The sequence below is a fragment of the Oncorhynchus gorbuscha genome, linkage group LG21 (genome assembly GCF_021184085.1).
Source record: "Oncorhynchus gorbuscha isolate QuinsamMale2020 ecotype Even-year linkage group LG21, OgorEven_v1.0, whole genome shotgun sequence".
NCBI lineage: Eukaryota > Metazoa > Chordata > Actinopteri > Salmoniformes > Salmonidae > Oncorhynchus > Oncorhynchus gorbuscha.
Window position 1 is genome coordinate 40,217,503 of NC_060193.1, and position 24,074 is coordinate 40,241,576.

The window sequence follows — 24,074 nt, forward strand, 5'->3', positions numbered from 1 at the left end:
AACTATAGTTTGTTAACAATACATTTGTGGAGTGGTTGAAAAACAAGTTTTAATGACTCCAACCTAGGTGTATGTAAACTTAGTATATCCATAGTATTTATTGTATCGTATGATATCCTAAAACAGCATACATACTTGAGGACCAGAGGGATAGGAAACACTGCTGCTGAAATATGGTTGTGTCCCAAATGAAAGCCTATACCCTATACCGGGCACTTAGGGCCCTTGTCAAAAGTAGAGCACTAAATAGGGAAAAGCGCACCATTTGGGAGGCATTCTATGTGTAGGTGGGTGGACTCACTTGGTGAAGCGGATCTCCAGGTGGGAGGTGAGGTATTCGCGGGGGGTAAAGGTGTGTTCCCACACCACCATGTTGGGCACGTAGTTAATGGAGAAGCACAGCTCTGACAGCGCCGTGTGCAGCTTGTCCAGGCTGGAAGACACAACAAGATAGAAATGAACATCAGCAACTACTAACATACACCATGACGCAGGCACGCACAAACAGTCACACACACGGACAACTCACTTGGTGACCAGGAGCCTGTTCTTCCTCATGCTCTCAACACCCGGCTTCTCTCGCTCCGGCTCGCCTTTCTTCCCAGTCAGCTTTTTGGACTTCTTGTTCACTGCCTGACTGATGGTTTTCGCACAGTGTTTAGGAAGCAGCTGCAAAGAGTTCAAATCTAATCTGAATGAAAATCCATGTGCAATAACTTTATCTATACTTTGATAAGAAGGTAACATAGGATTCCATGAAACTGTCATATATTGTCAATAAGGCTTACATCAATATGGCCCCTGTCCATTAATTATAAAAGGCAAAACTGATCCTAGAATCAGCACTCCTACTCTGGATCACATACTAAAAGTATATGCATTCACTGTACTGAAGTCACTATGGAATAAAAGAGACCACTAAAGTGACAAACGCATCATGATATACCCTCTTCCACAAGGACATGGGTCTCCATGCCGATGACCCCTCACCTGGTCACTGAGCGTGCACTGCTCTGTGCAGATGTCGGTGATGAGGTTGCGCGCCTGCTTGGCCATCTCGTCCAGGAACATGTTGCAGAGCGACAGACTGCGATCGCCAATGTGATGCCGCTGGGAGAACACAGGGAAGGGACAGGTAGTTAACCACTCAGGAACAGTGTGAGATGGGAATCAGAGGGGCAACACTTCCGTAGTGCAAAATAATTATTCAAAATGCAAAACTGACAATAAACCTCAATCTCGCAGTGATTTAATTTGAAACGTTTCTTGACCAATGTGCTTTATTAGCAGGCTCCTTTTTTTATTTTTACTTCAGTTTAGTAAACTGATCAATACAATCACTTTGTTATGCATATTGAAGAAAAGTGTCAAATTACATCACACTGAGATGATTATAATGACATTTGTAGTAAGTTTTGTACTTTGCACAATGAAAAATGCTGCCCTTAGTGTTTTAAGAGAATCTCAAGTTGCATAATTCCAGAGACTTTCCCAAAGTTCCCAGGTTAAAAAAAAAAAATCCCGGTTTGGGGATTCCCAGAGTCAGAAGGAAAAATGCAGGGAGGGAAACACTCCAACTGGGAATCCTGCAACCGGGATTTCTGAATAACCCAGGAACTTTAAGAATGTTTCCTGAATTCTGCAGACAGCCTTACAAAACGAATTGTAGATATGTATGTGATGTTATGCTTCATAAGGGTTTCTTTCAACCATTGGTTGCGGGGCCTTACCTCTTCGGGACAGAGCTCATGGGTGCAGCTCATGAAGTGTGTGCACAGCAGGGGGAATGAGATGGAGTGGCGCGACTGTGAGGGCAGTTCCAAACACTGCTGAAACATCTTCTCAAAGGCTCGGCTGTAGAAGCTATCACCACCAATGAGACGAGGACACAGAGAAAGTCAAACTCAAAATCAATCTAGAGCAATCATATCCAAAGCAAAAAATGAATTCATCTGGTTTTCATATCTTGTCATTAACATACATTTTCAAATATTTATTTATGCAATTATTCTTTACATTTGTGTTATGCCGGTTTATTATTGTTAGCTCTCATGTTTATGGCAAATCATGTGACCGCGCGCCTTGATGCCATTCAATGTTTTTTTTTGTAAAAAGAAAATAAGCCCTTACTGGACTGTATTATTTACTATAACTCTATTACTAATTGCATTTATTGCAAGGTAAATTAAAACATGCTACGTGTTGCAGGAGGCCTTCAGAATAATACAAAACATATCCTTGACTATCCGAGGTGACGAGTGAGAGGAAGCGAACTACACCTAAACTATACCGAAACTAATTTCACACATAAATTAGCCTAAAGACAAGATTAAATTGACAATAATCTGATGACTGATAATATTATCAGTTGTAAAATTGTACATGAAGAGATGGGCGGAGAGCATGGAATTAATTGAACGAGGCAGGGAAAGGAGCACCACTTTATCAAATCCTCCTTTAACTGCAGTCACATGCAGGTAAAACGTTTAGATTTATTTATGACTGTTAGAATGCTGACCCGTCATTGGCTGGATGCTATGTGTATGCTAATGGTGCCCCTGACAACATTCTCTAGTGGATACTTATAGACTGAAAGGCCTGGCAGTTCTGGTGTGAAGGAGGAAGAATTTACCTAGGTCTACATTTGTTTAAAGTGCAATCAAAATAATGAGCTGAAGGATCGGATGATCACGCATCAAGAGGAGACTGAAGAGTAGTTTTTATACCCCCAACTCATGGAATAGCCTTGAGGCCATTGCTGGTCTGCAGTGGACAGATTAGAAGTTTAAGGATGGTGATATGTGAGACTTGTGTTATTTTTTGATTAATATTGTTGTACAGATAGTCATTGTATTACATTTTATTGTGTATGTACATGCTTTTGCAGCTCCCTTGTATATGAGACCCTGGTATCAATGCTGACCTACTCTGTATGAACAAAATGAAATGTATGTATATATTTTCTGTCTGTTGGGTTATGCATTACCAGAAGATGGAGATGTCTGAGGTTTCCACTAACATCTCCACCAGGGAGTCCACCATCTTGGTGTGGAATATGATGGTGTTCATCATCTTGCCCAGTTCACGGTGGTCAGCGATGCCCAGAGAGGCTTTTGACACACTAGTGTAGGCCTGGGGAGAGAGCGATAGAGACAGACAACAGTTTCATCACATCAATCAAAATACCTTGAATTTCAAATCAAAACCATTCTCCCTTTCAGCTAGCATCATATTACAGTCTCTCTTACAACTGGTGTTTAACCCCCTAGAGTCGATTGACACGTCAATCTAAGTTACATATCACATCCAGCCATGATTGGGAGTCCCACAGGGCGGCGCACAATTGGCCCAGCTTCGTCTGGGATGGCTGGGGTAGGCTGTCATTGTAAATAAGAATTTGTTCTTAACCGACTTGCCTCGTTAAATAAAGGTTAAAAAAAAAATATATATATATATAATAATAACGAAAAAAAGAGGGATATCAGTTTTTTTTCTTCCATTGATGAGTCTCAATTCACTGCATCCACCAGTGTCACACTTCTGCTTCTTGTTTCCATGTTTAATGAGCTCAAATAAAAAATCCCAGAAATGTTCCATTCGCACAACAGAGCTTATTTCTCCCAAATGTTGTACACAAATGTGTTTACATTCATGATAGTAAGCATTTCTCCTTAGACAAGATAATCTATCTACCTGACAGGTGTAGCATATGAAGAAGCTGATTAAGCAGCATGCTCATTACCCAGGTGCACCTTCAGCTGGGAACAATAAAAGCCCAGTTTAAATGTGCAGTTTTGTCACACAATGCCACAGATGTCTCAAGTTCTGAGGGAGCGTGCAATTGGCATGCTGACTGCAGGAATGTCCAGTAGAGCCGTTGCCTGACAATTTAATATTCATAAGCTGCCATAAACATTGTTTTAGAGAATTTAGCAGTACGTCCAACCGGTCTCACAACCTTGGTGCAGCGTATATCCCGCTAGCTGAATATCCATGTCGTCATTCAGCCATAATTCTGTGAAACATAGGATATTACAGTTTTTGATGTCGCGTTGGTAGGATATTCGTGATCGTACCTCGTCTAGTTTATTGTCCAATGATTGCACGTTGGCGAGTAATATTGACGTTAACGGCAGCTTTCCAACTCGCCTTTCTGACGGGTCCTCATGAGGCATCCCGCTCTGTGTCCTCTGTGCTTGCGTTTCTTCCTCTTGCAAATAACAGGGATGTTGGCCCTGTCGGGTGTTTGGAGAATGACCTGTGCGCCTTGCTTGTTGGAGAAAAAATCTTTGTCTAATCTGAGGTGAGTGATCGCTGTCCTGATATCCAGAAGCGATTTTTTTCCGTAAGATAAGACAAATAATGCACAAAAAATGCACACATAACAGCACAATTGGTTGGGTGCCCGTAAAACTGCTGCCATTTCTTCCGGCGGCAATTTATTTGGGCTGCAATTTCTGAGGCTGGTAACTCTAATGAACTTATCCTCTGCAGCAGAGGTAACTCTGGGTCTTCCTTTCCTGTCGCGTTCCTCATAAGAGCCAGTTACATCATAGCGAATTATGGTTTGAACGTGAAGCAAGGATATGCATATTCTTGATACCATTTGAAAGGAAACACTTTGAAGTTTGCAGATGTGATGTGAAATTAATGTAGGAGAATATAACACATTAGATCTAGTAAAAGATAATACAAAGACAAAAACATGCGATTTCAATTTTTTTGTTTTGTTCCGTCCTCTTTGAAATGCAAGAGAAATAATTTAGATTCTGACCACTAGATGGCAGCAGTGTATGTGCAAAGTTTTATAATGATCTAATCAACCATTGCATTACTGTTCAAAATGTTGTATCAAGACTGCCCAAATGTGCAGAATTGGTCAATTGATACAAGTACATAAATATAGAGAACATCCAAAAATTATATGGTAATAAAAAATGCAAGTTTACACACTCCCAGGAATGTCATAAATGGATAATTAGCATCCCTACAGAGAAGACGCAAACCTTCACATCTAGAGGCAGACAGAGCAGGGGTTCAAACTGTAGAACCCAGTTCCTACATTTGAATATAAACATTGATTTTATCAAATAAAACTGATTCTACATTTTATCTCTGGGATGCTCGGGATGACAAAACAGCAAGATTACTGAATTTAAGTACATTATTTACCTTCAGAGGTGAATGTACCAAACCAGTTGCTGTGATAAAGGTTTTGTTGTGCATGCTCCTCAAACAATAGCTATTACAGTGACAAAATACCATGCAACTGTAAATTGGACAGTGCAGTTAAATTAACAAGAATGTAACCTTTCTGCCAATATAAGACATGCCTAGGTTTTAAAGTAATGATGGACTGCCATTTCTCTTTGCTTATTTGATTTAGTCTTTTAGGGCCATCTTCTATATACCGCCCCTACCTTATTAAAACACAACTGATTGGCTCAAACGCATTAAGGAAATACATTCCACAAATTAACAAGATACACATGTTAATTGAAATGCATTCCAGGTGACTACCTCATGAAGCTGGTTGAGAGAATGCCAAGAGTGTGCAAAGCTGTCATTATGTGGCAAATGGTGGCTACTTTGAAGAATCAAATATAAAATATACATGTTTAGGTTACTACATGATTCCATGTGTGTTATTTCATAGTTTTGATGTCTTCACTATTATTCTACAATGTAGAAAATAGTACAAATAATGAAAAACCCTTGAATGAGGTGTGTCCAAACTTGTGACTGGTACAGTATAGTTTTTATACTTAAAGGGGTCCTAAAGTTCTAAACCAAATAGCTAAATGATCCATAGTATGACCAGTTTAAAACAATTCCATGTCAGTTCAGCAATCCCCCCCTACCCCAAAGTCTTATATTGAAAAGAATGAAGGGGGTAAACTCCACAGTTTATGTGCTGTAAATGCTGCAAACTAGCATATGGTAAACCAGGATACAATGCCAAAACGCAACTGTTTTGTTCAATTTATATTGCTCTTGAAACATTTCACTCGCCAAATCACTAGCTGTACCCCCCTATACGAATACGACATGGAGCAGATTGTTTACAAATAGACATAGTATTCATAGGGACAGCTTGCCAGACACAAATTAAACCTAATACTAGTCTAAAAAGCACTTCCAAAGGAGATTATAATCTGGGTCCAAAAAACTGTCCCATAAGGGTATAACTACGGCAGCATAGAGTTATTGAGCTTTGTAATACGAGGACTGTTTTTGATATGGCTACCATGACCAGCCCTGGTCTGGCAGTGGCTTACCTGCAGACGGAACCAGTCAAGCCTCATGCCCCGGAAATCAAACATGTCTCCGTCCTCCACTGCAACACAAGCACAAACACTCATATCCTGATGTCAACATCCGCACCCACCACAGTGTCTATACAAAAAGCAACACTTGGGAAGGAGGTAGTGGCAGGCAGGCGAGTATCGTAAGTGGCAGGCTGAATACCTTGCTTCACGCTGAGGGAGGTCATGGTGTTCACAAAGGAGGACATGATGATGGACTCATCCTCAGGGCAGACGGAGAGGTTCTGGAAGGGGAGATATACATGTAACTGTCTTGTTGTTGCAAAATGTTGTTGAATGCAAAAAACTAGTATTCGTGTGGCAGCGTGCACGTGTTAATGTGTGTATGGGGGGTGGGGGGGGTGGGGTGTCTCACCTGCACAAGCTCATTGAGAATCACAGCGTCAAAGCCAGACAAGTACTGCACATAGTACCGTTGCATTACGGGACCGTACTTCCTGATGTGTGCCCGGAGCTCCTCCATGTAGAAGATGAGCTCTGCAACATGCCTGAGAAGTAACAAGAGAAAAGGAGAAGTCAGGGGTGTATTGATTGGTGAACACTGTAGCAAAACAAGTGTTTCTTATGGAACAAGTTCAGGTTAGTCTAAGGCAGCCAAGCCATACTCACAGACAGACCTTGGAGAGCTATTTATAACCGGTCAGAAATGTTCAGTTGATCAACTACTAGCCCATGTTTGGTAAATAAGGTAAACCAGCCATCTAAATCTTGTAGTTCTTATGACCAGACTACGTGTGGGATCCGACATATACCGAAAAATGCAAATGTGTTTATTTTTTATTTAAATAGTCAAGCCAGTTAAGAACAAATTCTTATTTACAATGATGGGTCTGTAGTGACGCCTTAGACCCCTGTGCCACTCGGGATCCCAGTAATGGAGATCAGATCAAACTAGAGCCTGCAAGACTTGCTTTGTGCAGTGTTAAAAAAGTAGAGCATCTCTTTACTAAGAACAGACCTCTCCCCATCTTTACAACCACTAAATCTATATGTTAAGACCATGACAGTTTACAATCTAAGGTAACAACTAATTTAGTCTTCTCAACTTGTTCAACAGTCACACCATTCATTACCAGATTCAGCTGAAGTCTAGAACTTAGGGAATGATTTGTATCAAATTACAATCCTCTTAGTTTTAGAAATTTTTAGGACCAGTTTATCACTGGCCGCCCATTCCAAAACAGACTGCAAATCTTTGTTAACTTCTTTGGGACTGGGGGGCAGTACTGAGTAGCTTGGAATAATAAGGTGCCCAGAGTAAACATGCTACTCAGGCCCAAAAGCTAGAATATGCATATAATTATATGCATATAATGTTTGAATGATGTCTGTAAGTATAACAGAACTCTTATGGCAGGCTGTTACAGATACAATTATCCTGTGTGTGTGTATCCTGTGTGTGTTTCTTTTCTCTCCTTCTCCCCTCACAGGTGAAAATCATCACTCCCCAATCAGTCAACAATCAATCATCAATCAGAAGACACACCTCCTCCTATTTCCTGACCTATCACAGTTCCTTCCCCATGGTTTAAAAACCCCATCATTTGTTTGTTCTAAGCTCAGCTCAATCTCTCTGTAAATGCCATGTCTGTAGGTCTCTGTGTTTCACTCTCGCTTTGTGTCTTAACCTCTCTTTTGTTTAAAGCACCTCCATAGCACTTTGTCATCACCTGTGAGTATTGTTTTTGGTTATGGTGTTTGTTTGATGCTGGTGGGAAAAAGGGGAAACCAAGACAAGTCGCCCATGGGCATACACTACCCGTAGGTGAACTTTGTTAAATACACTAGTTAGAACTGGGCGGACCACCCACTGTATTTTTGGTTAGTTAGTTAGCTGTTGTTAAAGTAGGCTAGTCTAGCTTAGGGGTGTGTTATTGTATATTTATTGTTTCTTTCCTTGGGTCCAGCTCAGCCCCTTTTCCTGCTCCCCCCATTACCGCGTGTTTATAAATAAACCTAGAGTTTGACGGTAGATTTGTTGTCGTGGTTATTTCGTGCACACTTTTACTTTGTCACAATAATAATTTGCATGAGTTATGTTACGGGTCTCATTACCACCCCCCCCCTAGACTGTCGGGCCAAAAGGGATTCTTAACACAGGCAAAAACCGAAGAAAAAAATCCAACCAGGAAGTGGGAAGTATGCGGTTTGTATTTTTTCAAGGGATTGCCTGTCCAATATACAGTGTCTATGGGGTCATATTGCACTTCTTAAGGCTTCCACTAGATGTTAGTCTTTAGAACCTTGTTTCAGGCTTCGAATATGAAAGGGGAGCGATTAAGAGCTGTTTGAATCAGGGGTCTGGCAGAAAGCCATTACTTTAGTCACGCGCGCGAGCTCCGTTCCTTTTTCGATTCTAAAGACAAAGGAATTGTCCGGGAGGAATATTATTGAAGATTTAGGATTAAAAAACATCCTAAATATTGATTATATACATCGGTTGACATGTTTCTATGAACTGTATTGACTTTGTCTGAACTAAGCGCCCGAGCCATGTGAATTTGCATTTGTGAACTAAACGCTCAAACAAAAAGGAAGTATTTGGACATAAATGGACTTTATCGAACAAAACAAACATTTATTGTGGAACTAGGATTCCTGGGAGTGCATTCCGATGAAGATCAAAGGTAAGTGAATAATTATAATGCTATTTCTGAGTTTTGTGACACCTCTCCATGTTTGGAAAATGGCTGTATGGTTTTCTGTGGCTAGGTGCTGACCTAACATAATTGCATAACCGTAAAACATTTTTGAAATCTGACACAGCGGTTGCATTAAGGGGAACTGACCTCAACCCTCATCCCCTGACCTCAACCCCTCCACCTAATCCACAGATATCCATCTGTCTTCCCTATATCAACATATCGCTCTACTCCAAACACATTCCAAAGCCTCTTGGCTTTCTACAGACTATTCAAGGCTTCTTCTCCTATCATTTATGTAATATCTCAATGTTCAAAGTTTAGCAGATTCCAACAAAAGTACCAAGGGATGTTCCATAGTTTGAGTAGAGAAGTATATAAAGGCAATTTTGTCAACTTTTCTGCTGTCCGTGATGATGGAACCAACCTCAGCACTGCTGCTGTTGATGCTTCTTTCGATGGGTGCGGTTACAACATGTAGGTAAGGCAGGTCAGGATTGTTTGTGAATGGTAGATAATTTTTTGAAACATGGTGCATGTGCTGTAACGCAGTTGAGGTGTGCTTTGGTTGATTAAGAGCCGACAGACTCAATCCATATGTGTGAGATGCCGCAAATGCTGATGTTATAACAAAAACGCTCATAAAAGCATGCTACCCGTGATAGAGGCATTTCCTATTTTACTCAAAAACATTTGCAAATGAATTGCCAAAGCCAGATTTATCGCCCACCGCTACCTTAGTCTAACCCCATTTTGGCTGTTTGCTTTCGTTTGGTTCCTAGTGAATACATCCCAGGTGAGGATTTCATATAAGCAAACCACTATTCATTTGAAGCTAAAAATCTGCATTATCCCCCACAGATGGTTTGTACCATTAAGAATACAGCTTACTTGTCAATGAAGTCATCTGTGCTTTTTTTCTGTATGTTGTCTGCATGGCGGAGGAGCCAGATGATCTCATCCCGGGCAAAAGAGAGTGCCATGAACACAAACAGAGCCTGTGGAAAAACAACCTGGCCTTTAGACTCAGACATCCTATTACACAATCACACAAAAAGTGGGGAACACAGATGCAAAACACATGAATTGAGGCAAAACACATGAATTGAGGCGCAAACTGAAGTGAAGAGGAAATTCAGAAACTCTTGGAGGACAGTGGAAGTTGATCAAAATAAGCCTTCATCGATTCTGGGTTCGAGCCCAGGCTGTGTCGCAGCCGGCCGCGACCGGGAGGCCCATGAGGCGGGCACAATTGGCCCAGCGTTCTCCGGGTTGGGGAGGGTTTGGCCGGCAAGGATATCCTTGTCTCATCGCGCACTAGCGACTCCTGTGGCGGGCTGGGCGCAGTGCACGCTGACCAGGTCGCCATGTGAACGGTGTTTCCTCCGACATATTTGTGCGGCTGGCTCCTGGGTTGGATGTGCATTGCGTCAAGAAGCAGTGCGGGCTTGGTTGGGTTGTGTTTCAGAGGACGCATGGCTCTCGACCTTCGCCTCTCCCGAGTCCGTACGGGAGTTGCAGCGATGAGACAAGACTAACTACTACCAATTGGATACCACGAAATTGTGGAGAAAAAAGGGGGTAAAATTTAAAAAAATGTTTTTATTTAAAAGCCTTTATCAACTTCCACTGTCCTCCAAGTTTAGCTGAATTTCCTCTTCAGACTATCACACATAGATAACGTATGTTAATATTGAAGATGACTTGTTAGTGACAGAAGCAAATTGCACACTTAATCAACAACAATACATATCCATCGACAGATTAAAAAAGGGGTTATTTTTTACCTTTGGGCCCAGCAGTCCAGGCTGGTCAGACAGAACTGTGGCCAACTCTTTCAGGGCAGACCTAAGAAACTTGCGCCTTTCTCTATGCATGGACCCACTGCAATGAAAGCAAAATTAATGCTTTATTGATTTAGCATGATGAACATTCTATTGCAAGGCAGTATAAAAAAACTACTGGGGACAATGAAGACGATATACTTACGCTTGCGATAGTGCTTGTTCTTTGCATTCTTTGATGTCATTTAGACGTTTATTGTAGCTGAAAAACAACGGACATCATTTTAACATGGAAGGCGAAGGGAGACTTCTGTACACATTTACTAAGGTACTTTTATTTTGTAAAAATGTCACACAATATTCTCAAGGCTCCATTTACAGTACAACAACAAAATGTGTCTGAATTAATTTATTACGTCTCTCTCTTTGCAAAGGTACTTGGTCCTTACATGGACTAGTTACTCAGCTAAGATCAAAAATACACTCTGCCCTTGAAACTAATGCCGGAGTTCAAAGTTGCAGCTTGCAGTCTTTCCACACTGAGCTTTCAAAAGAGATTTACACAGCAGTGATTTGACACTTGACTTAGAATTCAACAGTCCTGTCATTTGTGCTAGTTTGATGACATATCTGGCAGATTCATTGCCAGTACTGGTTGAGCAGTTTTCAAAATCAAGGATCAACCCACCAGGAAAAAACATGTTGAATCAATGTTCTATCAACGTCATCTTTTGTCACAATTTAATGTTGTGTTTTAGTTGACCATTCTGGTTCCACTTTAATTGCAGCTGATAACGGCTTCATAAATACTACATGTGTTACAAATCATATATAACTGTGTCATGTTTTATAAAGGGTTCATAAATGTGGCATAAGTGGGACGTTACCCAGTGTCAAATATGACATAAACCTGTGCTTTATAAAGGGTGGCAAAAGTACTGCTTAAGAAAGGCTTTATGAATCGTATTAAATTGAGGCTTCACAAAGCATTCATAAGCATCTCATGTATCTTGGTAGAGCATTGCAACGCCAGGACAGTGTGTTCGATTCCCGGGACCAGCCATAAGTTAAATGTATTCACCCATGGCTAAGTGGCTTTGGATAAAAGCGCCTGCTAAATGTTATATATTTTATCATTAAACATTCCTTGGATGGCCCAGCTTCTTTCCCTCTTGGGTGCATAATCAATATTGGAGCTGACCTCAACTTTCCCCCAAAAAGCCGTGCTGCAGGATGACAGCACATACACAGCAAAATACTTGTGATGCCTTTGAAAGTCTGTTTACTTGCGTATTTTCCCCTAAAGTACATTTTCTCAGTTGGGTTTTTCCAGGTTTTGGATTTACCCCATTTTTCAGGTTTTTCCCCCATTTGGCAACACTTTTTAAATATAAACACGTTTCATTTTATGTATTCACAACAATGCTTAAGAGGTCTTTTTTGATTTAATTTGATTTGAGTGTAGTTTCCCATAAATTCAGTGTGCATGCCCTGCAGTGTGGTTTGGTTAGAAGGTTTTCAGCACGTGGTGATTATGCATTCCTTATAGTGATTGGCATTGTGGCCTCCAATGGAATGGGTGGAGTAAATATATATATATATATATAAGTCAGCCAATTGGTGGCTGACTAAATATTTTTTTGCCCCACTGTAAGCCTGAGATATCAACCATTCAAAGCTGGTCTTTGTGGAAGTGACCATAGAATTCTATAGGAGTGACCTTACTGAGAAAAGTATTTGTCATCATCACTAGTAACACCATAAAAAAGTAATAATTATGGTTAAACACTACCCATTTCCACAATTTATCTTCTTAAAATTGCAAATTATAAACTAATGAAGGCCAAGTTTGATTTGAGAGGAAATGTCTGGGAACCAGATGATGTGTAATGTGACTAACATGACTTCACAAGCATTTCGTTACACCCACAATATCTGCTAAATATTTGTGACCAATAAAATTTGATTTGAATTTGATTTGACTTTAGAGCGTATTCTTACCGACCCAACCCTTCATAAAGCAAATGTTTATCATATTCTACACATATGTCATATTTGACAATGGTGAATGTCAGTTATGCCAGATTTATGAACCCTTTGTAAAGAATGAAGTGATTATAGATATTTTGAAACACATGTCGTGCTTATGAAGGCATTATGAATGCTTTATGAAGCCTTTATGAGCGGAACGTCATTTAACTAAAACTTAACCTAAAACGACAAAAATGAAACAGCATAAAAAAATACATCAACTAACAAACAGGACTGAAAACTAAAATTAAACTTAACTTAAATGAAAAGTGAAAATAGTATAATAACGTGGTACAGATGACTTTGGAATGATACTTCAAATTCAGCATGAACAAAAAACAATTGAAGTGTTTCAAATGTATTTCCTACTTGTATCAGTCCTATAAAACAAAACAATTACAAGACATACATTTGTGGCCAAAAGTTGAGAATGACAAATATACATTTACACAAAGTCTGTTGCCTCAGTTTGTATGATGGCAATTTGCATATACTCCAGAATGTTATGAAGAGTGATCAGATGAATTGCAATTAATTGCAAAGTCCCTCTTTGGTATGCAAATGACCTGAATCCCCCAAAAACATTTCCGCTGCATTTCAGCCCTGCCACAAAAGGACAGCTGACATGTCAGTGATTCTCTCGTTAACACAGGTGTGAGTGTTGACGACAAGGCTGGAGATCACTCTGTCATGCTGATTGAGTTCGAATAACAGACAGGAAGCTTCAAAGGGACGGTGGTGCTTGGAATCATTGTTCTTCCTCTGTCAGTCATGGTTACCTGCAAGGAAACGCGTGCAGTCATCATTGCTTTGCAAAAAATGGCTTCACAGGCAAGGATATTGCTGCCAGTAAGATTTCACCTAAATCAACCATTTATCGGATCATCAAGAACATCAAGGAGAGCGGTTCAATTGTTGTGAAGAAAGCTTCAGGGGGCCCAAGAAAGTCCAGCAAGCGCCAGGACCGCCTCCTAAAGTTGATTCAGCTGCGGGATCGGGGCACCACCAGTACAGAGCTTGCTCAGTGATGGCAGCAGGCAGGTGTGAGTACATCTGCACACACAGTGAGGCAAATACTTTTAGAGGATGGCCTGGTGTCAAGAAGGGCAGCAAAGAAGCCACTTCTCTCCAGGAAAAACATCAGGGACAGACTGATATTCTGCAAAAGGTACAGGGATTGGACTGCTGAGGACTGGGGTAAAGTAATTTTCTCTGATGAAGCGCCTTTCCGATTGTTTAGGGCATCCGGAAAAAAGCTTGTCCGGAGAAGACAAGGTGAGCACAACCATCAGTCCTGTGTCATGACAACAGTAAAGCATCCTGAGACCATTCATGTGTGGGGTTGCTTCTCAGCCAAGGGAGTGGACTCACTCACAAATTTGCCTGAGAACACAGCCATAAATAAAGAATGGTAGCAACTTCTCCCAACCATCCAGGAACAGTTTGGTGACGAACAACGCCTTTTCCAGCATGATGGAGCACCTTGCCATAAGGCAAAAGTGATAACTAAGTGGCTCGGGGAACAAAACATAGATATTTTGGGTCCATGGCCAGGAATCTCCCCAGACCTTAATCCCATTGAGAACTTGTGGTCCTTCTGTAGCTCAGTTGGTAGAGCATGGCGCTTGTAACGCCAGGGTAGTGGGTTCGATTCCCGGGACCACCCATATGTAGAATGTATGCACACATGACTGTAAGTCGCTTTGGATAAAAGCGTCTGCTAAATGGCTTATGTTATGTTATGTTGTGGTCAATCCTCAAGAGGCAGGTGGGGTGGACAAACAAAAACCAACTAATTCTGACAAACTCCAAGCATTGATTATGCAAGAATGGGCTGCCATCGGTCAGGATGTGACCCAGAAGTTAATTGACAGCATGCCAGGGCAGATTGCAGAGGTCTTCAAAAAGAAGGGTCAACACTGCAAATATTGACTCTGACTCTGACTCTCAACTTCATGGAATTGTCAATAAAAGCCTTTGACACTTATGAAATGCTTGTAATTATACTTCAGTACTCCATAGTAACATCTGACAAAAATATTTAAAGACACTGAAGCAGAAGACTTTGTGGAAATTAATGTGTCATTCTCAAAACTTTTGGCCACGACTGTACTTCGTGAATCCTCCTGCAGCTCCTCATAAGAAAGGCACCGAGAGTGGTGTATTCTGAGTGGACTGAGGGTGGTGTGTTGGCTTACCCACGGATGTTGACGAACAGGTCCTCACAGGCTTTGTGGATGTGAAAGACCTCATCCCTGAAGAGACAGAGGCAGGTGCTGCTCTGGAGGGCCAGCTTCCACAGGCTCAGCGCTGCTGGGTCAGTATTCAGCACCGCGTGGCACAGGACAAACCCGACTAGTGGAGGGACGGGTTAGTACTGTAAAAACTGCTGAATGCTGCTCTACAATTGCAAATATAGTAACATTGATTCCCCTTTTTGTTCAGTCACTGGCTTTATCAATAAGTGCATTGAGGACATAGTCCCCACAGTGACTGTATGTACACAACCCCAATCAGAAACCATGGATTACAGGCAACATTCGCACTGAGCTAAAGGGTAGAGCTGCCGCTTTCAAGGTGTGGGACTCTAACCCAGAAGCTTATAAGAAATCCCACTATGTCCTGCGACGAACCATCAAACAGGCAAAGCGTCAATACTGGGCTAAGATTTAATCATACTACACCGGCTCCGATGCCCGTCTTATGTGGCAGGGATTGCAAACTATTACAGACTACAAAGGAAGGCACAGCCGCAAGCTGCCCAGTGCCTACCAGACGAGCTAAATCACTTCTATGCTCGCAACGAGGCCAGCAACACTGAGGCATGCATGAGAGCATCAACTGTTCCGGATGACTGTGTGATAACGCTCCCCGTAGCCGATGTGAGCAAGACCTTTAAACAGGTCAACATACACAAGGCTGCAGGGCCAGACGGTTTATCAAGACGTGCGCTCCGGGCATGTGCTGACCAACTGGCAGGTGTCTTCACTGACATTTTCAACATGTCGCTGACTGAGTCTGTAACACCAACATGTTTCAAGCAAACCACCATAGTCCCTGTGCCCAAGAACACAAAGGCAACCTGCCTAAATGACTACAGACCCATAGCACTCACATACGTAGCCATGAAGTGCTTTGAAATGCTGGTAATGGCTCACAACACCATAATCCCAGAAAACCTAGACCCACTCCAATTTGCTTACCGCCCAAACAGATTCACAGATGATGCAATCTCGATTGCACTCCACACTGCCCATTCCCACCTGGACAAAATTAACACCTATGTGAGAATGTTATTCATTGACTACAGCTCAGCGTTCAAAATCATAGTACCCTCAAAGCTCATCACTAAGCTAAGGATCCTGGGACCAAACTCCACCCTCTGCAACTGGATCCTGGACTTCCTGACAGGCCGCCCCCAGGTGGTGACGGTAGGCAGCAACACATCTGCCACACATCCTCAACACTGGAGCTCCCCAGGGGTGCGTGCGCAGTCCCCTCCTGTACTCCCTGTTCACTCACGACTGCATGGCCAGGCACGACTCCAACACCATCATTAAGTTTGCAGACGACACAACAGTGGTAGGCCTGATCACCGACAACGACGAGACAGCCTATAGGGAGGAGGTCCTGGCCGGGTGGTGCCAGAATAACAGCATATCCCTCAAAGTAACCAAAACTAAGGAGACGATTGTGGACTACAGGAAAAGGAGCACCGAGCACGCCCCCCATTCTCAACGACGGGGCTGTAGTGGAGCAGGTTGAGAGCTTCATGTTCCTTGGTGTCCACATCAACAACAAACTAGAATCGTGCAAACACACCAAGACAGTCGTGAAGAGGCCACGACACAGCCTATTCCCCCTCAGGAAACTAAAAAGATTTGTCATGGGTCCTGAAATCCTCAAAAGGTTCTACAGCTACAACATCGAGAGCATCCTGACCGGTTGCATCACTGCCTGGTACGGCAATTGCTCGATCGCAAGGCACTTCAGAGTGTAGTGCGCATGGCCCAGTACATCACTGGGGCAAAGCTGCCCGCCATCCAGGACCTCTACACCAGGCGGTGCCAGAGAAAGGCCCTAAAAATTGTCCAAAGACCCCAGCTATCCCAGTCATAGACTGTTCTCTCTACTACCGCATGGCAAGTGGTACCGGAGTGCCAAGTCTAGGACAAAAAGGCTTCTCAACAGTTTTTACCCCCAAGCCATAAGACTCCTAAACAGGTAACCAAATGGTTACTGTTCAAAATCTAAGTTTATTTGTCACGTGCGCTTAATACAACAGGTATAGATAGACCTTCCAGTAAAATGTTTACGTACAGGCTCTAACCAATAGTGCATATATATGCATAGTCACTTTAACCATACCTACATGTACATACTACCTCAATAAGCCTGACTAACCGGTGTCTATATATAACCTTGCAACTCTTATTTTCAAAATGTCTTTTTACTGTTGTTTTATTTCTTTACTTACACCCATCCACACACCCACCCGCACACACACACTTATTTTTGCACTATTGGTTAGAGCCTGTAAGTAAGCATTTCAATGTAAGGTCTATGACCTGTTGTATTCGGCGCACGTGATAAATAAACTGATTTTTTTTCCCCACTGAGACTCACCTGAAGCATTTTAATATTTCTTGTGACTGTTATAAAACAAGATTTTGGAGCCTGGATCTAGTTTTAAGTAAGCAATCCTTGGAAAAGTAAATCCTTAGGGGCAAGAGCCTAACTCCTGTTAATGTAGCGCGAGGCAGATTGATGTACAAGTAAAACCCCTGGATAGTACAGTAATCTGTTGCAGGGCCTTACCCCCAATCAATCTCCTTATTGAGGAGTGCCAAGCAGGGGCATGAAGTCCCATGTTTCGGTATGACTTGACCAGGGATCGAACCCCCAACCATCCAATCTCAGGGCAGACACTAAGCATAAGGCCAAAAGGAATCCTCCCTGACCAATTTGGAAAAAAAAGAATTAACACAATAACTTGAGCAGTAAACTTACACACAATCCATTTCTCCATACAGTCTAAGGAGAGGTATTCACATGGCATCTGTAACAGAGAACAGAAATTTGTCACGATGTATTCACAGATTAAGTTAAGTAACTGAAAATATAATATTGGCATGCTAATAATGTGGACTTTAAAAACAGCTTGTAACATCTAACACAATTTTCCAAATGGCAGAGCTGGCTATTACATTTACAAAATGAGTAGAATAAATGGGAGAACACATGGCATGTCAACAAGATAAGGTGTTGGATGGGTGAGAGGTGTTAACTGATTGGTGTGAAGGAGGGTTTAGAAGCAGTTTAGTAGTAGTAGTAGTAGGGGCTTAGGAAAGTGACTGGGCAGTAGGCACTGACTGTGTCTGACTGGGCCGGGTTGAGCATGGTACTGGGGGCACTAATCAGGCTCAGAAGCTGGGCGTTCCTCCACTGGTCAGCGGACAGGTTCCTCCTGGGGTAGACCATCTGCAGCGAGATGAGTGCGTCTGACAAAGACTATCGCCATCAGAACAGAAAGAGAAGAAGATCAATTAGAGGCATTTCTGAGTGCATAATCATTTCTATAGGTATTTACTTGGTAGTTAATAGAAAATTGTGGACATTTCTTACATGGTGCTATCTGTGCTGTGTATGTAAAACAGTGCTATCTATTTTTCATTTGTATATTAGTGTTACTGAGGAATATATTCACAGATGTCTAGTGTCTGACCTTCCCATGAGGGACAAACTCTTCCATCATCTTTTTCAGAGGATTCTCATAGTCCACGATCATTTGGCCCAGCCTTGGGTATTCCCTGTCACTGGTTGCAGAGGAGAGGGGGAAAACAGTCAAAAGACATCACATAATACATTTCAGAGGATAGTCCTGCTCATAGCTCGAGCTGTACCTGGCCCCGTGTGTCATTTCATGGGCGTAGTTGTAGAGTCCAATGATTGCTTTCCGCTCTTCAATACGGGACAGTAGCATCATTAGTGTAGTGTAGGTGACAACTAAGTCAAGGTAGTTCTTGGTGAGATCAAAGTTAACCGTCTATAAAGACAGAAAGAAAAACTCCAGTTAGCTTTGATTAGGATTATAGAAAAGGTATAATCTGAGGAGATTTGAAAAACATTTATTTGTATACCAAGTAAGGGGAATTGTGGAAAGATGAATACTTACAACATCAAAGAAAACCTGGCAAGCGTCAATAGTGTTCAGCAATTCAGAAACATTGTCCTAGAAGAAATACAAAACACTCATGTCTGGATTGTATAGGTACAACATAGCTAAGCCCGTATATGATTGTACAGGTGCAGTATTTTCCTACCACTATTCAGAGTAATGAAGAAATGGCTACTCAGACATTGATCTATCCTAATTAACACAGCTATATACACATCTATGAGCGTTGGATTTGTAACCGAAAGGTTGCAAGATCGAATCCCCAAGCTGACAAGGTAAAAATCTGTCGTTCTGCCCCTGAACAGGCAGTTAACCCACTGTTCCTAGGCAGTCATTGAAAATAAGAACTTGTTCTTAAATGACTTGCCTAGTTAAGAAAGGGTCAAATAAAATAAATATATATAAAAAGCATATTACATTATGGTTATTATTACATGAATATACGTATTAAAGTAGTTTAACATAGAGTAAAAAAATATAAAAATCCTTACCTTGAATTCCATGACATCCACAAATGTGAAGTAATATAGAGATAGATTCTTTAGTATTTCAGACTTTTCTTTTTGAAGCTGTGTAAGCTGTTGCTGTAAATGTAGAATAAACAATTTGTTAGGTCTCAAGGAGCATGTCAAAGTAGTCATGTCAAACTTCTGTAAGGTTCACTTCTTTCACCAGCAGTCACACACCATGTCATTCTCCTGGTTTGATGGTTGATGTTTTATGGCACTATTATTTTCTATATTTCATTGCATATCTAACTTTTGAATTTGGCCAATAACCTTTAACTTCTTGAGTAAACCATTTGTCAGTGTTAAAGTTTAGATTGTTTCACTACACCAGTCTCCAGATGTTATTAGCTAATGACTTTGACAAAAATGCATTGTAGGGAACCCTTAGGTACCGAGTGACGATCCAGTATTTAATTTTTTAAATTATCATTATCCTTTTAAAATTATTAGCCAATTTCGTGGTATCCAATTGGTAATTACAGTCTTGTCTCATCGCTGCAACTCCCATACGGACTCGGGAGAGGCGAAGGTTGAGAGCCGTGAGTCCTCCAAAACACAACCCAACCAAGCCACACTGCTTCTTGACACAATGCCCACTGAACCCGGAAGCCAGCCGCACAGATGTGTCGGAGGAAACACCGTACACCTGGCGACCGTGTCAGCGCCCACTGCGCCCGGCCCGCCACAGGAGTCGCTAGAGCGTGATGGGACAAGGACATCCCTGCCGGCCAAACCCTCCCCTAACCCAGACGACGCTGGGCCCATTGTGCGCCGCCCCATGGGTCTCCCGGTCACGGCCAGCTGCGACAGAGCCTGGACTCGAACCCAGAATATCTAGCGGCACTGCCTTCGACCACTGCCACACTCAGGAGGCCGTTATCCAGTATGGTTTGTAGTTGTGGTATGTATGACAATTACCATGAGCTATGCTTTATTGCCAAATTGAGACTAAATATTGGTCTAGCTATGTTTACCTAAATCAGCTCTAGCATTAGCTATATACAATTATTAATTGTATTTTCTTACATATATTTTAGGACTGTCTTGTATGTCAGTAAAATGTTAATAAGTTCTGAAGTTAGTAAGTCATTTCAGGCGGTTAGGTTAACCAGATTACCCATGCCCTATATTACAATTCATGGAAGACCAATACAATACAAATATTGTCTATTATTAACTCAAAAAATGTTTCTCTCCTGCGAAAATGGAAATACAGTCTTAGTTATTACATTTTCACGTGAATAATGCTCCAATCAAATTCTCAACCATACAATTCAATATTTGATTTTTTTTTAGCTGGACCAACCAGTTCTGACATAACATTGCCTCAGAATTGAATAGCATGAGGGTAAAGGCTTTTACATCTTTTCAAGACAAATTAGCAAGAACAAGTTGTGTTTGCATGTGCTACTTTCCCCGCTGATACGCAGTGTTTACACAGGCAGCACAACTAATATTTTTTTTCCCACTTTTGACCAATCTGATCCTTTGCCAAAAATATCAGAACTGGGCAAACTGTGTAAACCCAGCCATATATGCCTAGCTTGTACGATAAATGTATAGTCTAATTGGTAAAAATAATGACAGAGTATTCAAATAGAATGGTTTAATGACCAGATAACCTAGTTGTCAAGGTACATTACTAGGCTATACGAAGTAATCCAAGAGCTGAAGCAGAATTAAACCGATTTCCCCCATAACCTAGATGGGGTGGGTAAAATGAAACTTAGATTCCTTTGCACAGTCTATCAGGATAAGAAGCAATAGGCTAGATGAAAACTAAAACTCTTCCACTACAAAAGGCAGACTAAGCAAAGCTAAGCAAAATGGCACTACAAATAGTACAAAATTACCAAAAAGGACTATCCAGAAAAATGCCACATTAAGCATGCAAAACATTAAACAAAAACAAACAAAGAAAAAAAGCTTAAGGGACATAATGACACAGCTAAATATAATTAAGCTCAAAGTCATTCCAATAGGCAGTTAGCTACACATTTCACACAAACACAGCAAAACCAAATAGTAAGAAAGTAGCATATGACAACACAAATGTACAGTACACATACTGTACATACGGTATGACTATGTGATCATACATTTAGAAGTTACCATTTTTAAATGATGAAAGAATGTCCGGCGACGCCATGTCTAAAATAATATAATATAATGTATATACACTGAGCATACAAAACATTATGAACACATGCTCTTTCCATGACAGACTGACCAGGGGAATCCAGGTGAAAGATATGATCCCTTATTGATGTCATTTAAACCCACTTCAAATCAGTGTAGATGTATTTTTGAAATTTATTTAACTAGGCAAGTCAGTTAAGAACAAATTCTTAATTACAATGACGGCCTACACTGAGCCAATTGTGCGCCGCACTATGGGACTCCCAGTACACCCTGGAATCAAACCAGGGTGTCTGTAGTGACACCTCAAGCACCGAGATGTAGTGACGCCTCAAGCACTGAGATGCAGTGCCTTAGACTGCTGCGCCACTTGGGAGCCCAGGTGAGGAGACCGGTTAAAAAATATATTTTTAAGCCGCGCGACAATTGAGACATGGATTGTGTAATGTGTGCCATTCAGAGGGTGAACGGGGTATGGTAGTAGGAGCCACGCAGACCAGTTTGTCTCAAGAACTGCAACGCTACTGGGTTTCACAGTCAACAGTTTCCTGAGAGTATCAAGAAGGTGTTAATGTTTTCTACACTCAGCATATTTAATTTACAATTTAGTCATTAAGCAGACTATCGTATCCAGAGCGACTTACAGTAGGGAGGGGATACATTTTCATACTGTTAATCTGTGGGAATCGAACCCACTACCCTGGCGTTACAAGCGCCATGCTCTACCAACTGACTACATGGCAGTTACTGCCTCTCGAACACTCACAGACAAAATCAATAACATTAATGCAATATCCTACTGCATAAGGTCATTTGAATAAACTTACATTATTGTTTCGCGTCTCTATTGCAGGGAATTTTCGTACGATAAACTTAACCACCGACTCCAAGTTTTTGTCCACCAGGTATGACGGCTTTGCTTTGGGGTCGCTGCATGCCTAAAGTGGAAAGGGAAGAGAACAGAAAGATGCTACAGCAGTCATCTTTGAATACTGGCTGATTCTCATTGAGCAGCATTGTTAGTCAAATAAGAAGGTTGTTAATTAAGTTAATGATTGACAGGATGAACAGGCAGAGTGAAAATGGTTTCATTTTTGCTGAAAAAATGGAGTGAGCAGAGAGAGAAAGGAGAACAAAACATTCTGCACAAGGTCTCCTGTTTAAGTCTCAATTTAAAAATGCCATCTAGAACCAATAGGTTAAATGCAGTTTTTTGTTTTAAATTATGATCAGTTTTTCATTGGGCAGTTCTCTACAAAAGAGATTGTTCTTAAAGGGGAAGTACACCTAAAATAAAACATTTACCAAGTAATTCCATACATTGAAACTAGTTAGGTGGAGTTAAGACTTCACCCCTTTTCTCCCTACAGTCTAGAACAGGAAAGCTGCAAAAACGGGTCACGTGATTCCTCACGTTTCTTTGGAAACTACTAGCTCTGCTCCATTGTCATTCAAAGACCTATTGTAGACAAATTCTTTGTTAACCTATTTAGCCGTATGCCTTCAATTTATCACATTCATAAAAAGAAACAGCCCTTTTTCAGGACCCGGTCTTACAAAAATCATTTGTAAAAATCCAAATAACTTAACAGATCTTCATTGTAAAGGGTTTAAACATGGTTTCACATGCTTGTTCAATTAGCCATAAAAAAGTAATGAATATACACCTGTGGAACAGTCGTTAAGACACTAACCGCTTACAGACAGTAGGCAATTAAGGTCACAGTTATGAAAACTTAGGACACTAAGGAGGCCTTTCTACTGGCTCTGAAAAACACCATAAGAAAGATGCCCTGCTCATCTGCGTGAACATGCCTTAGGCATGCTGCAAGGAGGCATGAGGACTGCAGATGTGGCCAGGGCAATAAATTGCTATGTCCGTACTGTGAGACACCTAAGAAAGCGCTACAGGGAGACAGGATGGACAGCTGATCGTCCTCGCAGTGGCAGACCATGTTTAACAACACCTGCACAGGATCGGTACATCCAAACATCACACCCTGCGGGACAGGTACAGGATGCAACAACTTCCCAAGTTCCATCAGGAACACACAATCCCTCCATCAGTGCTCAAACTCAGCCTATTGCGGACAGAGAGGCTGGACTGAGGGCCTGTAGGCATGTTGTAAGGCAGGTCCTCACCAGACATCACCGGCAAGAACGCCGCAGGGGTGATGGTCAGATTCACGTTTATCATCAAAGGAATGACCATTATACAGGAGGCCTGTACTATGGAGCGTGATCGATTTGGAGGTAGAGGGCCTGTCATGGTCTGGGGCGGTGTGTCACAGCATCAGACTGCCTGCAATGACGACAAGCTCAGTCTCAACGTTGGTCGTTACAGAGAAGACATCCTCCTCCCGCATGTGGTACTCTTCCTGCAGGCTCATCCTGACATGACCCTCCAGAATGACAATGCCACCAGCCATACTGCTCGTTCTGTGTGTGATTTCCTGCAGGACAGG

The 24,074-nt window shown here is 41.6% G+C and overlaps 1 protein-coding gene across 4 annotated transcripts in view; it reads right to left on the reverse strand.

The window, feature by feature from the left end:
- LOC124007675 (nck-associated protein 1-like) overlaps positions 1-24,074 on the reverse strand; it is a 47,037-nt gene that overhangs the window by 10,320 nt on the left and 12,643 nt on the right. For 3 of the 4 annotated variants that reach the window (XM_046318360.1, XM_046318362.1, XM_046318363.1), the window contains 19 exons: positions 22,437-22,547; positions 19,453-19,545; positions 18,959-19,015; positions 18,687-18,829; positions 18,509-18,599; positions 18,157-18,294; positions 17,794-17,842; positions 14,982-15,138; positions 10,958-11,014; positions 10,756-10,852; positions 9,860-9,966; positions 6,682-6,814; positions 6,469-6,550; positions 6,279-6,337; positions 2,987-3,132; positions 1,731-1,863; positions 991-1,110; positions 530-669; positions 302-433 (listed from right to left, as the gene is read on the reverse strand). In XM_046318360.1, the coding sequence (XP_046174316.1) occupies positions 302-433; positions 530-669; positions 991-1,110; positions 1,731-1,863; positions 2,987-3,132; positions 6,279-6,337; positions 6,469-6,550; positions 6,682-6,814; positions 9,860-9,966; positions 10,756-10,852; positions 10,958-11,014; positions 14,982-15,138; positions 17,794-17,842; positions 18,157-18,294; positions 18,509-18,599; positions 18,687-18,829; positions 18,959-19,015; positions 19,453-19,545; positions 22,437-22,547 (2,045 nt within the window). The remainder of the gene's footprint in view (positions 1-301; positions 434-529; positions 670-990; positions 1,111-1,730; positions 1,864-2,986; positions 3,133-6,278; positions 6,338-6,468; positions 6,551-6,681; positions 6,815-9,859; positions 9,967-10,755; positions 10,853-10,957; positions 11,015-14,981; positions 15,139-17,793; positions 17,843-18,156; positions 18,295-18,508; positions 18,600-18,686; positions 18,830-18,958; positions 19,016-19,452; positions 19,546-22,436; positions 22,548-24,074) is intronic. The other variant, XM_046318361.1, reaches the window with a different exon arrangement.